The 15,230-nt window shown below is 43.2% G+C and overlaps 1 protein-coding gene across 7 annotated transcripts in view; it reads right to left on the minus strand.

Moving 5' to 3' along the window:
• Positions 1–15,230, minus strand: part of hdac4 (histone deacetylase 4) — a 138,178-nt gene that overhangs the window by 40,189 nt on the left and 82,759 nt on the right. For all 7 annotated transcript variants that reach the window (XM_037109490.1, XM_037109489.1, XM_037109491.1 and 4 more), the window contains 7 exons: positions 13,627–13,747; positions 12,186–12,304; positions 5,693–5,821; positions 4,507–4,613; positions 4,184–4,303; positions 3,578–3,791; positions 3,111–3,328 (listed from right to left, as the gene is read on the minus strand). In XM_037109490.1, the coding sequence (XP_036965385.1) occupies positions 3,111–3,328; positions 3,578–3,791; positions 4,184–4,303; positions 4,507–4,613; positions 5,693–5,821; positions 12,186–12,304; positions 13,627–13,747 (1,028 nt within the window). The remainder of the gene's footprint in view (positions 1–3,110; positions 3,329–3,577; positions 3,792–4,183; positions 4,304–4,506; positions 4,614–5,692; positions 5,822–12,185; positions 12,305–13,626; positions 13,748–15,230) is intronic.

A 15,230-nucleotide genomic window follows, 5' to 3' on the forward strand; every position in this document is an offset into this window, starting at 1 on the left:
TGCTGGGATGTGAACCATAAGGGGGACGGACACGACATGAAGCCTGTTGAATGGGTTGGAGGACAGGGACGGCAGGGGGGGCAGAGGAGGGGAGGTTGTTGTGTACGCAAAACACTTGACACTGGTTGACTCTTGTCACTATCTGTCTGTGTCTCTCACACACTTCCACAACAATATCATGTAACTGAATTGCCGAAGCTGTCTGAGGTAATTAACGATAGGCGACAGACTCGGGTTGGAAGTGTTTCAAGATTCTTTCAGTCCCTTCTTTGCTGCCAACATGTCCAACTGTCTTTTAAGTTAGCAGGAAGCGCCTCTTTTCACTGACGTGACCAAAATATGTGAACGAGGAGAGAATCGGAGGCTGTGGTTGATTCATATCTCACAAAGTGGTGGATGTCTGATTGTAAACACCCACAAACCAAAGGGAGTTATACATAAGAGTAAATAATGAATTTAATGGTAGCTATGATAGGCTCTGTAATAAAAACACGGTATTAAAATCATTCAGTAGAGACTTGCTGCTATACGTCCTGGTGTTAACATAAAAGTGTATCCTCTTGCAGAGCCTCACTTTATTACGCAGCAATAAATGGTATTTCTTGGGGGCACTTCAACATATTGCAGGCTGCTGTGTTGTTTCGGGAAAAAAAGTAAAGAAGAGGAAGAAAAGACAAAACAAAGTAAAGGCTGGCTGGGGATGTGTCATTTATCTATATTACATTTTGTAAGAATGTGACTCCCGGGCGTAATTCAGATGAATGTACACCATCCACATGTCAGCGAGCTGCAGGGAGAGACAAGTGTTTGAGATGGCTGCGTTCAGGTGTCTGGAGCTGCAACTGTCAGAACCTGTTCTGCAGCTTTTGCTGATTTTACTGGAACTGCGCCTTTAAGTATAAAACATTAACGAGTCGGCAGGTGACGCCGCCAATGCTTTGCCACTACACAACTCGCTCACTGAAAGTCATCCTCACTTAATCACCGATCTCTGCTTTTGATAAGGCAATAAATGGGTTTTGACTTCACTGCCAAATGTATCTGAGGGGGTGTAACACCTGCGGATGCTTTAAACCTTTCAGCACTGCTCTGTTAAACTAATCCTCCAGATACCGGGCGTGTGTCACTTTCACTTATTTATATTCTTTATTGTCAGCGATGTTGTGAAGTAATTTGCCGTAACGTGTCTGTCATTGATTGTAATTGTTGTGGCTGTATTTGTTTGACAGTTGCCATAGACACAAAAAGACTTTCCGAAAGCATAATGAGGCATAAAGTGAAAACTAACCGACTAAAACAACACAACACAACACAAGTGGGTTCCTTACGTACTCCAGATGGTATTTAGAGTTAGTTTGGACTTTTTGAAGTGGGGCTGTTAGTGCTACTTGTCCAAACAATGTTACATTTAGATTATTTTCACTGCCTTCAGACAAAATGTTCCAAATCCTTCTTTGCTTTCTTTGCCTTTGACAAAAAAACGGTAATTATAAAGCAAGTTGCCTCTACCAACCTGAGCGAAGCTGGATTTCAGGGCTGATCCTGATACAAACATTAGCAAAGAATTGCGATATCAACATATTGGCTGATAGGTTCACATTTTGGGCAGTGATCCCTCAGATTCGGTTATCAAACACTTGTGACACAGATATGAGACAGAGGCAGGATATTTTGTAGTTAAACAATAAACTTCATTGTCGAAAATGACATCAGTGAACTGAAACAGTAAACCTACTCAGGAATCTAATAATGATAATAAATGACCCAAAGCATTTGTTTCTGTATTGTAACTGGATTATCTGTGGTAGGCCAATACCGGCCAAACCATAACGGGAAGTGCTTCCCCTTCCTGTCTGTGAACACATCTTCTGACGGTGTGATATTGGCCTTGCTGTCATGGTCTGCTCCACGGGGACTGTGGACTGTATCTTCTTTTTTTATGGAAATTCAAAAGCCGACAGGAAGCAAACATCACTTGCTTGGAGATCAATAGTGGCTGCAGCTCTGTTGCTGTGCACTGATGTATAAACTGTTATCCGACTGGAATGCCTGCTGTAAACGTCTTCATTATCACGGATCTACAGTGAGTGGTCTGTGATTTAATACACTGAATTAGGGAAGGAATCCTGTTTCACACATGCACAATCACTTCATAGTAGAGGCACAGAGCATGCCCACAATAATTACAGGGTGTCCTTTTTTTGATTTTGCAAATCTTCCTCTGTGATTAAAACGAGTTCAGCACATTTGTTTCTTAAGTGGCTCAAACACGGTTTTCAAATCTTTTTTTTTTTTTTTTTTTTCTTCATAAGCAATGCACACTCATTAGTCATAATTCTTACTCTGAGTTGCATTGAAAAGAGCATTAACGCAAATGAATGCAACATTTTTTTTTTTTTTTTAAACCTAAGCTTGACTTAATTAACTGGAGTCACAACAGCAGAGGGAAGGGAGTCACCAACGGCCCAACAGCACCAGATAATGGAGCTTAATCCTGCAGGAATTTCAGCACATGCACACTGGTGGCTGCACACACAAACACTAACAACCATCTCCTTCTCTACAGTGACCTAATAATGCTGCAGATCCCCTCATCACCTTGAGAGCACACACACACACACACACACACCAACACACACACACACACACTTTCACACACACCCACAATGATGCAGTGAGTCACACTTCCTGCACGACCATATTTGGAGGCAGCTTCCTCCGGAGCGCAGTTGCCAGGGTGACGGGGAGAAGTAGGGATACGCGAACACAGACAAGAAAGACTTGCTGGAAGACTTGCTGATTGCAGGCTGATTCATCCTCCTCTTGAAGCGAAGACAGGACTCACAGACAACATGACATCTACATCATGTAGATGGACAAACACTCCCACACACACACACACACACACACACACACACACACACACACACACACCGTCAACCACAAGCCCCCCCCCACACACACACACACACACACACACTCCTTCACTTCACTTATGCTCATACTATACATATAGCAGGCTGCTCTGCCACAGCTGTTCAAATGTTGCCTTAGAGACCATTCTTAAGACACACACACACACACACACACACACACACACACACACACACCTTGTTGATGATGTGCTGCTGCTGCTGCTGTTGGAACTGTTGTTTGTGTTTCTCCAGGAACTGCTGGTGCTGCTGCTGGACCACCAGCTGCTGCAGGGCCTGGGCCTGGCCACACTGCTGCTGGGGCAGAGGGGCAGACTGGGTTCTTCCCAGGGGACGGTGGCCCCGCACAAGTTTGGAGACAGAGGGCGATGGCAGTGGGAGGCCACCCAGACCGACTGCGGAGAAACACAGAGACGTCACAGGAGAATTATTAGCATTTTTAAAGCATCTATTGAGTCATGTAATGTCTTTGTTTTCAGTTGTTTGTCAAATTTAGAAAACCAGTCAAGAACCATCAAGAACAAGAGGAAGAAGATAAAGACAAAGGGAAAAAGATGAGAGGAGAGGAAGAACAAGATGAAGAAGAAGAAACAAGCTGCTGACTGCTGACAAGTAAAGAAAGTAAAGGTTGCAGTGACACTGACCTATTGGATTGTGGCCCTGCTCCAGCAGCACCATGTGTTGGAGGAGGGGGTTGTGACCAGCCGTGCCCCCTCCAGCCCCCTCCCTGTCCAGAGCTGAAGATGCCAAGTAGGAGGGCAGGTGGGCAGTGGGCAGGAATGGAGAGGTCAGAGGAATGCCCTGCTGCAACGCCGGCAATGCCAGACGACTGTCACCATCTTGGTGTCCAGATACCACCTACAAAGAGCGAGAGAGAGAGTGATTGAGATACAAGGACGGAGAAGGAAAGAGGCAGGGAGGCAGATGGAGGGAGACAAAGAAAGGTCGAACGAGACAGAATGGAAGTGAGGTGGAGAAAACCCAAAGAGAGAGAGACGGACATGTTTCCTTTATTTATTTTATATGAACACGTAGACTAGCTTGAAATATAACAGCTCAGTGGTTGTTGATTTTAACGAACCCTGCTGGAAAACCAACAGTGCAGAGAATGCTGTCATTTCACTTCCATGTTAACCACTACCGTCAATTAGGTACGTTTTTAAGTGCATGTTTGGCAAACTAAGTATTCTTTGGTGTAATTAGTCATGCTGTGTTGTGTCATTACAATACTGTCCGTTGACTGTACTCACAGAGCTAGCGGGGCCTGTGGCTGGCAGCCCGAGGGTGATGTTGGGCAGAGATGGAGAGGTGTAGAGAGAGAGCTGGCTAACCGAACCTTCCCTGGCAGCCAACCTCTGAAGCAAGGAGGCCTGAACACACACACGCACACACAACATTAGAGAAAATACAGAGTACAGTACTTTACCTTCCCTCTATGTGCTCTCCATCTTAACAGATCGCTATTGCCAGTTTCCTCCTGGAGACCCCTTGTCGCCTTTTCTCCCTCACACACACACAAACGTACATATATCCAGTCACACACGTGCAGACGCTGGCGGCCATGTTGGTTTACCTCTGCTGGGCTGCTGGACATGGTGACCCCGTTCTCACTGGGGATGTTACTGGAGCTGTTGTTGGGGGAGCTGGGACCTGAGCCTGGTGCGCTGTTGCATGCAGACTCTAGAACACACACGGCACAGATGTTAGGTTTTTCCGACATGCTGAACCAGGACAATTTCTGAGAGGAAATATGTCTCTATTATTCGGACTCGTATTTGTTTATTAACGCTCAAAACCTCATGAAAATGATATGACCTGGACTGTACTTAGCTACCAGGAAACTCCATAAATCAACTAGGAATTAAAACTGGCTTCAGCCATTCTTAGAGTTGATGTTCATTAAGAAGCTGCTGGTGATCAGTTTATTAGCAGTTACTTTAGGAACAAGTAAAGCTAGCGGCCCAGATTTTCTCAAGGCAGAGCAGCCCAAGGGCAGCACAGAGAAAACCTGCAAATATTTCTTACATAAAACATGACCCCGTTTCACCCAAATCACTGAATGAAGTTGTGTTAGGTAAAAGTTGTGATTTTATACAATAATCGCTGAGGTATGGTTCCTAGCAACACACTCCTCTGGTGACGTTCTTCTTTTTATAGCGACGTCCATGACAGTGTCATAAAATAAAGAGAGCCTTTATGCAGCAGTGCAGGATGAGTCATCAACAATGTTAATGACTTTCTAGGAGGATATAAACTCTTAAATACCTTCAAGATGGCTTTTTTTTGCCCTTGTCTGGCCTGAAATTGGTGTGTACAGGTGAGAAATGGAGCAAGACGTGTGTGAACTTCATGGGAACTTAAAACGCCCCTTCATTTCCACTGAAAATCTATCTACGTGACCGAGGCAGAAATACAACAAGAAAAGTTTTGTCGTGTCACGATCGCCGACCTCTTTCCTCGCTCTGATTCTCTCCCAGAAGTCAAAGCAACAGGAGGCCAAATGAAACAAACTCTTGACATTGAATACAATTATGGATCACTCTGGATTTTTAAGTGTTGCAAACATTTGGGATAATGTAAGAACAAAAAAAGCTCTGCTAAATATATAAGTATGGTCTAGTTGTTTTTAGACATTTTAATGCAGATATGTTACATATTATATTAGATACATGTCTATCAACTGGTTAAATCAGATTCTATACATCTTTATTGTGACATGAACTCTCATCTAGAAGATAACCAGTGACAGCAGCGCTCACCTGCCACGTCAAGGGAACGCTTCTTGGCAGTACTGATGGGACCATCTTTCCTCCGGAGCAGAGGGCTGCTGCGGCGCTCTGTCACCTTCTGCTTTAGCCGGGAGCGAAGCTTCAGGTTGGGCTCAGAGGCTGACAAGACACAGAGAAGAGCAGGGACATGAATGGCAGTAAAAAAACAAACAAAAAAAACTAAACTAAAATGTAACCAAAATCCTCCTTCCTTCACATTTGATGAAAATGAAAAGAAAATGAGTTTTTGTCATCAAATGTGGCCTATTCCATCCTATTTCCCAGCGAAGTGGATAGAGCTGAGCAACAGCAGGGTTAAGTGTTTGAATTCCAACTGGGCCACTCAATCTAAAAATATTAATGTGTCACACCCCAAATTAGCCCCATAAATGTGAAAATGACAGATTCTCTCTAAACGGTCGCTAGCACTGGCACTCAGCTTTGCGGTAGATGGCAGGGCCGCACAAGTGGGAGCTTGTTCACGGGCATGTAGTGTGGCTAATGAGCTCGTCCCTATAGGCTAAACTGTATGTGTTGGCCGACAGATTCGGGAGCTGAGGTTAGCCATCACCGTGTGACAGTGGGAATCGCTGCAACAAGAGGGGGAGCAGCCAACTGGCAGCTTTCTTGACCCCATGCTTAATGATGCTGCCTCCACGCTCTGCTAATGAACACTGCTTGTGTCCAGGCACTTTAAATTACTACAAACTGAGAGTGTGTGTTGTCATGTTTGTTTGTATGGGTCTGTGCGTGCCTGGTTTTATATTTTCTCGGGGCTCTGCAAACAGACGCTCACGTGGTGGATTTGCCGCGGAGCTGAACTGGCGAGCTCTACACGAGGCCGGGCAGGAGAAGAGGCCGGCATTCAGCGAATTCTGGGAATCCTTTCGGGGTCATGGATAGGACCCGACCCTTCTTTTGGCCAATCTTGCTTTGGTGTCTCGCAACCAGACCACCCCAGACACGGGCAGCTTTATTCCCTCCTCCACTGGCTTCCTTCCGTTCAATTAGTTGAAACTGGACAGTTGACCAACGGATGACCCTCTGCTGGTCCCACGAACTTGCGTCAAACAGACCACGCTACGTTCATTAGCCTCAGAGAAGAAGCAGGGACTTTTTGGTTCAGCCAAGTGGAAGCAATTGATTCTTCTTTGTGCACTGACAATTTATTGTTACAAGGCTTATTCACAGTCATTACAAAACCTTTTGGCCGTTGCTTCCTGTAGCCTTGAATGCTAATCAAGGTAGGCTGAAGCTACACAAAGTTTTTAATGTACTTCAAAGACGTGCGAGCACTCAATACGCCTCCTGGTCAGTGGAGCTGAGCTGACCTATTGTGAATCTATAACGTCTGAGTACTTTTTCAAATGCACTTTCAATTTTAAGGGGAACACGCTGCTGAACTTGTGAAACTCAATTATTTAAAAAAGAGCTTCTTCTAAGTGGAGGGCACTCTTCCAGAGTCTTTGTTAAGAGGGATGGGATGGGTCAGGATCAGATGCTGTGCATTAGCTGAACGGGAGGAGACAGCAGGAGAGATTATGAGAGAAGGAGTGCACAAGTACAATTTTAGTTTATTGCTCATGGAACTGTAGTGGTTTGACATCTTCACTTTACCACAATTATTACAATTATTTTATATATATATATATATATATATATATATATATATATATAGAGATAGATAGATATATATAGAGATAGATATATATATATATAGATATAGATATATAGATATAGATATGTATATATATATATATATATATATATATATATATATATATATATATATATATATATATATATATATATATATATATATATATATATATGTATATATATGTATATGTATATATATGTATATATGTATATATATACACACACACACACACACACAAATGTAATTGTAATTGAAAATCAGGTTTCCTCCATTTTACTACTTAATTAATGCACGCACTTAACAAGATTGTTGGCATTTGCTGATGAAAATTGCCCTAATCATGCACTCAAGCATTTTACATGATTTTTAAGCCCATTTGATTGTTACTTTGAACTTCTCTAAATGACAACCCGATCATTTCTGTTAATGACAAGGAGGTGCTGAGAGTTTAGTTAAAATTAGACAACACGAGAACGATTACTGTAACAATAATAACTGTAAAGATCTGTAAAGATCGTTCTGTTCCTGCTCAATGTAGCTGCACAGAGAAACAGATAAAACAAAAAACACTGAAGGAGATGATCTTGTGAAATTGTTCAGAGATGAGAAGATTTTTAGACACTGAGACTTTGTTACGAGAGCTGCCGTCTTTCTGAGACCATTTTTATTTGTGCTTTTGTTTTGATCAACATCAATTAATGTCGCCATGTTTTAAAGGACATCACAAGAAACTTCAGGGACCTGAGACCACTTGGCAATGTGTCTCAGGTAAAATGAACCGATTTACATATATTTTATGTAGGCGGCCATCATAAAGTGTCTTCTACATGCCATCCATTAACTTTTGTAATTTCAGGTGTATTTTGATTTGCTGTCAGTGTTTCTATTGTTCATCGAATTGTTCTGAATTGTTTCCGTCACTTTCATTATAGTTGCTTTGTGGACTACTGACGTCTACTTGAGTTAGGAAGATTTTAAAAACAATCAATCTAACAGACTAGCGACAATATGACTCGATTATCTCTTGCTATGAACGTGCTGAATCATAAACAAACACTTTGACACGTCCCTTATTGTTGTGTTTTACAAATCCCCAGGACATATTATTCATTTCCACTGTGAAGATTTACTGACAGTGGGCTGCAGAGGTGACCGAACAGGAGACACAGGGCCCATAAAGATGGAGGGGGGGGGTGGTCATGGTTGTGTATCTGTGTGTCCTGAGTCATTAAGAAATGGACGGATAACAAAGGAGGAGTGCAGAGAGTCAGAGAGAGGGAGAGAGAGAGAGTCTAGAGTGAAGGTGAGAGGGAGGTTAGGAGGACGGTGAAGGAGAAAGAGAAGGAGGGTGAAGTGTGTTTGCTGGGCACTGGTCGCCACGGGGGTGTTCACCTCAGGACACAGTGACTTTGAAGGGTGTTAATGCCGACTGGGCAAAAGCTCACCGGCGTGCACACGTGCGAACACACTCGCTGCAGAGGGCCCAGACTGGCTTTACTGCTGAGGCTGGCATTTTTTACTGAAGCCCTTTCTCCCTCCTTCACCTCCATCCATCCATCCATCCATCGGTCTCCTGCTCTATCTCTCCCTTCCCTTTTAAATCCCCACTTCTTTCTTTCTGCTTGCATAACTTCCTCTCCTCTTCATTGCTGAGCCTTTCTCCCAGTTAATTTGTCTTTTTGCAGAAACCACGTATTCCATGCTCAAAATGTGTGTTTCGCCTCCGCAACGCCGCTCGGGAGCAAAAAACTTTCAAAGCATCCACTCTCACACTTTAAGATAGCCATTACAAAACCCACAAACGTCCCCGTGCATACCCATCTGATGACATATCAATACCAGATTAAACGTCCTCTATAAGTGGTGCTTAATATTTCAATAGGGAGTGGAGGAGGAAACTGGTTCTGATACAAAACATATTGATCAGCTTCTCATCTGTTTTGACAGATGGGAGTCCCGAGCTGTCATGCCGGGGGAAGCCGGGGCAGACAGGGAGGGAGATTTATGGAAATCAATAGAGTAGTTTGCTGAAACTCATCAGTGCAGCTTCCCAGAAAAATCATATGTTGACGATACATTAGATAGATAGCTTCGAAGGACATGTAGACAGACGGACAGAATCATTGTGTTGTGAATTAAAGCATTCATTATGGCTATTTCCAAAAGGAAGCTATCAAATTTAATATGAAAATATAGTATAATCATCTCCACTCAGGTGAAAAAGAGCTGGAGGTGATTATTTATTATTTATTCTAGTAAACAGAAATACATTATGAAGTAAGTCTTTCAAAAGAACTGATACTGACACTGACATATTGACACTGAGTGTTCCAACGACACAATATCTGCATTCAGTAGTCGAGCTGCAACGATTTGTTTTCAACTATTAAATCAATCTATTGCTGGTTTCTTTTGTTTATGGAAGTAAAACTTATTGGACTTATTGCATGAGGTATCAAGTATAATACTGTATTAATCCTAGTAATGCATCAAGGTTTAAAATGCTGCTATGCTTTGTGTGAAGTTCAAAGCCAACAGCAGTGACATTAGATTATAAAACACTTGGCTTTTACCACTGAGTTTGGTTCAGTTAAATACCTGTAAAATGGTCACAGGCCAACAATCAGTGGGGATTCTAGTGGAGTGGATTCGGTGTTGGCAAGAGCAACAAGGAAGTGATCTCCAGTGACATCAGAGGAAACAGATGTTATCTTTATGAATGGGAGACAACCATAGTAACAGCTCATGTGTTGTGTTGTTAACAAGTACGATGCAGATCCACAAGCTCACTCACTGGACTGGAAATATACAGCTATGTAATTATATGGACATCCTGCAGGATTTAAATGTTACATGCTCTGTGTGTGTGTGTGTGTGTGTGTGTGTGTGTGTGTGTGTGTGTGTGTGTGTGTGTGTGTGTGTGTGTGTGTGTGTGTGTGAGAAAGAGAGTAGGGGAGTGAAGGGGGTCACCACGACAAGTCCGTGTCTGTCATGAGGGCCTAACAGACTTCCTGCCGCAGCATTCAAAGTGGCCCTCTGTGTTCGCACAGTCATTATCAAAAAGCCTCTCAGACTCAGACAATGGCCGCTTGTTTCTAACATACTGTCCGCTTCTCAACCTACATCTTCAATTTACACGCTCACATCACCACAACGGGTCACCACGGACGAAAACGTCATGTGTGACAGCTCCGGTCGTCAGAGGGGGGCAACGCTGAGGTGACCACCGTCACTCACTTCCTCCCGAGCACAGTTCATCTCTCTGTCCGCCTGTCTCATCAGATCTATGTCTCCTCACTGTTGACACAACAGCAGTGCCATATGTGCGCACATGTCTGTATTCCCTTGCTGCCTCTCCTCAAGACCGACACAAGGACAAAGACCGCTGCCTTCAAATCTTTAACTCATTTCCTCCTCACACATGCACAGCACTACTTGACTACTTAGGTGTCTGTTGTAGTTGTCAATATGAGCTGTAAAACTCTAAGTTGTGAATATAACCCAGCACCACTGGCACCCCCTGAAATTCCTGAATTACATTTGAGTGTCCCTGAAAGTTGAAACTGGCCGTTTCAGGTTGTGTGCCAGGATAAATCATTCCTGCCTCCAGCTCACAGCAGGTGGGCAGGAGTGGAGAGTACACAGAGCTCGGCCTCCAGCTGCGAGAGCGGGCAGCGATTCTGCCGAAGCAGCTGCTGAGGCTAAGTGAACAATCACAGCTTGGCCGTGCCGGACATGGACAGAAGGACGGTGAAATAACAGTCTGACGCGTCCGAGAAGGCAGGAACTGTGGTTTTAAACGTGCTTCCTAGGAGGCTTCTCTGAGTATTCAAGGGTTGTTTTGTTGAACAGTGTGATCCAAGACATCAGTGAAGGAGCCTGACTGAATGTGTTTGTCAGTATCTGTGTGAGTCAGTCTGAAACAGGAGACTTTATCACCAGACGATAACACAAAAAACACAAGATAACCATAATATGACCAGTAAGTTTCTGGAATCTCCGCTCGGTAACAGGAAAGAAAAAGTACGACAGACAAAATCTCTGTGAGACAGACAAGATAAAAGATGTAACAGTGTTGTGAAAAGTAAATTCACACATAAAAGAAAAAAAAGGTATTTCATATTAGAAGTACTTCAATATTAATTCTACATATATTTACACGTATGCGCAGTTACACTGAAGACTGCACTGACTACTGGCCTGGCCGATTATCAGATCTGATACTCTGCATTTTCCATTTTTTTTCTGAATCAATGTTTCTTTAAACCAATCGCCCTTTAAATAAATTGATGTAGAAGATTTGCTACTTTTCCGTTGCCTCCAGTCTTTAATGCTAAGCTAAGCTAAGAGGCTCCAGACTCCAGCTACATATCAACAGCACAAACCATCTAACCATGAGCAAAAAAAAAAAAAAATAGCAGCACTTCTTAACATATCAAACAATTTTCCTTTGACCATTCTCCTTTTCCACTTTTTTAAAACTGATTTTAAGGTTTCTAATATTCTAATTTAGAGTGGTCCCACTCTCCATCCACCCACATGAGAATGGTTCAAAAGACCTCATAAAATAACTTTTGATATCTTTTTTTTTTTTTTCCTGATAATATTTTAGGGGCTCTTTTTAATCCTCTGGTGGCTGACTGCTGGTTCATGTGCCTGACTTTGAAACCCAGTAAGCCATTTCAATTGCTAATGCAGGGAAAAAGGGAAGATTAGGGCTCCCTTCCAGACATGCAATGGGTGGCTGGTTTTGAGAGGTGGAGGAAGACGGATGTCAGAAAAGTAGCAAAACCTCAGCAAAAAAAACGCAGCAGCGCTCCGTACCTGTTTTGCGGAGAGGGAAGTCGTCTTTCGAGTCGTACGTGCCCAGCATCGGGTGGTTGTATGCTGACAGCGCCGTTTGAGGAGGAGAGCTCTGGTCCAGTGAGCTGTGCTGGGTTTTTCTACACAAAAAAAAAAAAGTTGAGATACATCAGTGTAGTGAGGTCTGGCACCATGTATGCTTACCATGCCAGCTTTCCATACACACACACATACAAAAGTCCTAGTGACAAAGACAAGCTTCCATCTCCCCCTCCAAGGTCAACACTTTAAAGGATGCAGCAGTGTGTGGACAACAACGTGGGTGGAAAATGAGGAAGAGACAAAGACAAGAGAGAATCAACCTCTGCTTGCTTTTTTCACCTCAAGCCAGCAGAGAAAGGCTTAGGAAACTGTCGAATGTGCAGGATGAGAGGAAATGGGAGGATAAAAGAGGGAATAAATACATGTATGGAGGAACTGAAAGCAAACAGGTAGGAGTGAAATGGTGTTGGTGGTGACAGTGATAGAAAACCAGCTTCCTCACTGGTGGCACACTCTTTAGATTGCTCTATCATCTCCTCCCCTGGCAGAAAATGCTTGACTGCTTAAAGCCTCTTCAAATATTTAAAGCGCAGGAGAGGTGCCATTGTCTTTTTCTCTATGCCCACTTCAAACGCACGCACACACAAACACACCTCAAAGAGAACCGGCTGTCAATCACCGACTACAAACGTCGACGGGAAAAAAAAAAAGCCCCGTTCCTTCAACAATTTTTCTCTGTAGCTCGACTGGTGAGGACTCTCCGAGACGTTAAGTGGTTGATGGTGGTAATTTCTTAGACTCGGAGGAACACCCACACAACAGGGGTTCATACGCCACATGGTTTGTCGTGTTTGAAACGCCTCGATGATGACGGACGTTTATGTCGCTCATTATTGAGGCTTTTATGATTGATATCTTGCATGTGTGACAAAAAACAACAACAACAACAACAAAAAAAAACACTAAGCAGCAGATCAAAAAAGATGAAAGAATGATATGTTAGGGCTCGGAAATGTAACGATTCATCTGTGTCTTTTAGACCTTTCGTGTCCTGTCTGTGATGCAATAAGAACATTTGCTTCCACACAAAGTCTAAGTTCCAGTGTGTTTTGGTATGTTTTGTAATTCTAGTTCCAAGAATATTTTGAGGATTATTGGGATAATCCTGGGGATCCCGATTATGTTGGATAAATGGGAAGCTTGGAAACAGAAGTAGGAGGACATTAAATACCAGGCTCTCTTCAATATCGATCAAGACCTAAAAAATCCTCAGATCGCTCTCTCCCTGTCGTGCTTCTCCAACCACACATATTAAATGAAATCCATTTTACAAATGTGAAACTTTAAATCCTTCACTGATGTACAACCAGTCACATGCCGAGCCTTAAGTCGTCCTGCAGTGATGGGCCGTGACACTCACCCATACCAAAAGCGAGGGTCACCGGGCAGACAGTGGTTTAGGTTTCGCTGAGCCAGGGCTTTCTTCTTGTTCAGGACAAACTCCTGAAGCCGCATCTTCACCTCTGTACTGGCGACTGCACCTGACACAGACAGAGAGACACAGACAGACACGGGAAGTTAAGCCACCAAAGGTTTATATACTTCTACACACAACCCTGCACTATTTATCGCCCCATTCTTAAAACCACTTCCCTCAGTATTGCATTTCCAGCACAGTTTGTGCTTCAGTGCCTCCACCAAACTGTACCCTCCTGTCCAATCTGTGACACTAACATGAGGGTTATAACAACATCCATCCATACTTGGACAGATAATGGGTTTCTTCCTTCATACAGAGTGCACAATCTTGCATCAGACTTTCACTGGAATTCCTCGGAGACGACAGGAGTGCTGTGTAACTCGCCTCGAAGACGCACATCATGAGGTTTCACTCAGCTCCCGGTCTCTGCTCAATTACCACCCTCATTCTGTAGCTACAAACAAATTGTCCTGGGAGGGCAGACATGGATGAGTGAGAGACAGAGCTAAAAAAAAATGAGGAAAAGAGTGAGGAGAGCAATAAATAAAGCAAAAAAAAAGGTGCCTGGAGAATACAGGAGAAGCAGCGGAGGTGTGTTTTTCTAAGGATACGGCAGCCTGAGTGATAACAGGTGACGTGTCGCGCCAAAGAGCGAAAGTAGTAAATACAGTATGTGAAAGTGACAACAGCTAATATATGCTCTGTAAATCACGGTGCATCGAGAAGTGCTGACATCCCAATACATCCGCTTAGGCACTGAAGCAAATTGGCTTTTATGAGACTGCCTTCTATGCAATTTATTGCAGTACTTAACAAAGCTCCCTCTGTTTACAACCCAATGCTCTTTCCATAGACGTCAAACTGTAGGCTCACTCTGCCCAGCGGAGAACGGTCGAGGAAAAAGGACTTCACTAGCAGAAAAAAAAAAAATCACGGCTCCTAATGCGGATCTAACATTAAATATATTCAGAAAAGACGTGCTGAAACGCCTCATCACAGCCTGCCAGAAACAACCCACAACGCAGGGCTTTTACAGCCATAGCAACAATAATCAATCCTGATTTACTGATAAACTTTACGATGGGAATTTACTCGGGAATATCTCAGTTGTCTTTGTTTTAACCGGCTCGTAGCGATGTGAACTTTGAAACCACAAGCACTGACTTAGCATACACATGTGTGCAGCTGTTCCCAAAAGGTAATTTTCAACATTGATATTAAGTTGGAAGGAAGCACCACTACACAGTTTTAGGGCCATTCGAGGTTCGTCTTAAGTGCATATGAACACTAAAACATTCAGAAAGGGAAGTTTATGTACATAGCACTTTTCAGTTTTGGTTTTATTTTTTTTACATAATGACTCAAGTCTTTCATGCTGCCTGCAATTTATGCAGAACATAAAACTATTACAGCAACAAGAAAAGCAATTTGACACAGACCAAAGAACAGCCGCACACGTTTTCTCCTGCCAGAAAAATAACCCTAACATGTCAAAGCCAGTTCCAGTATTAAAGGGACAGTTCACCCCCAAAATATCAAACGTA

Source organism: Acanthopagrus latus, chromosome 9 (genome assembly GCF_904848185.1).
Source record: "Acanthopagrus latus isolate v.2019 chromosome 9, fAcaLat1.1, whole genome shotgun sequence".
In the NCBI taxonomy this organism is placed as follows: domain Eukaryota; kingdom Metazoa; phylum Chordata; class Actinopteri; order Spariformes; family Sparidae; genus Acanthopagrus; species Acanthopagrus latus.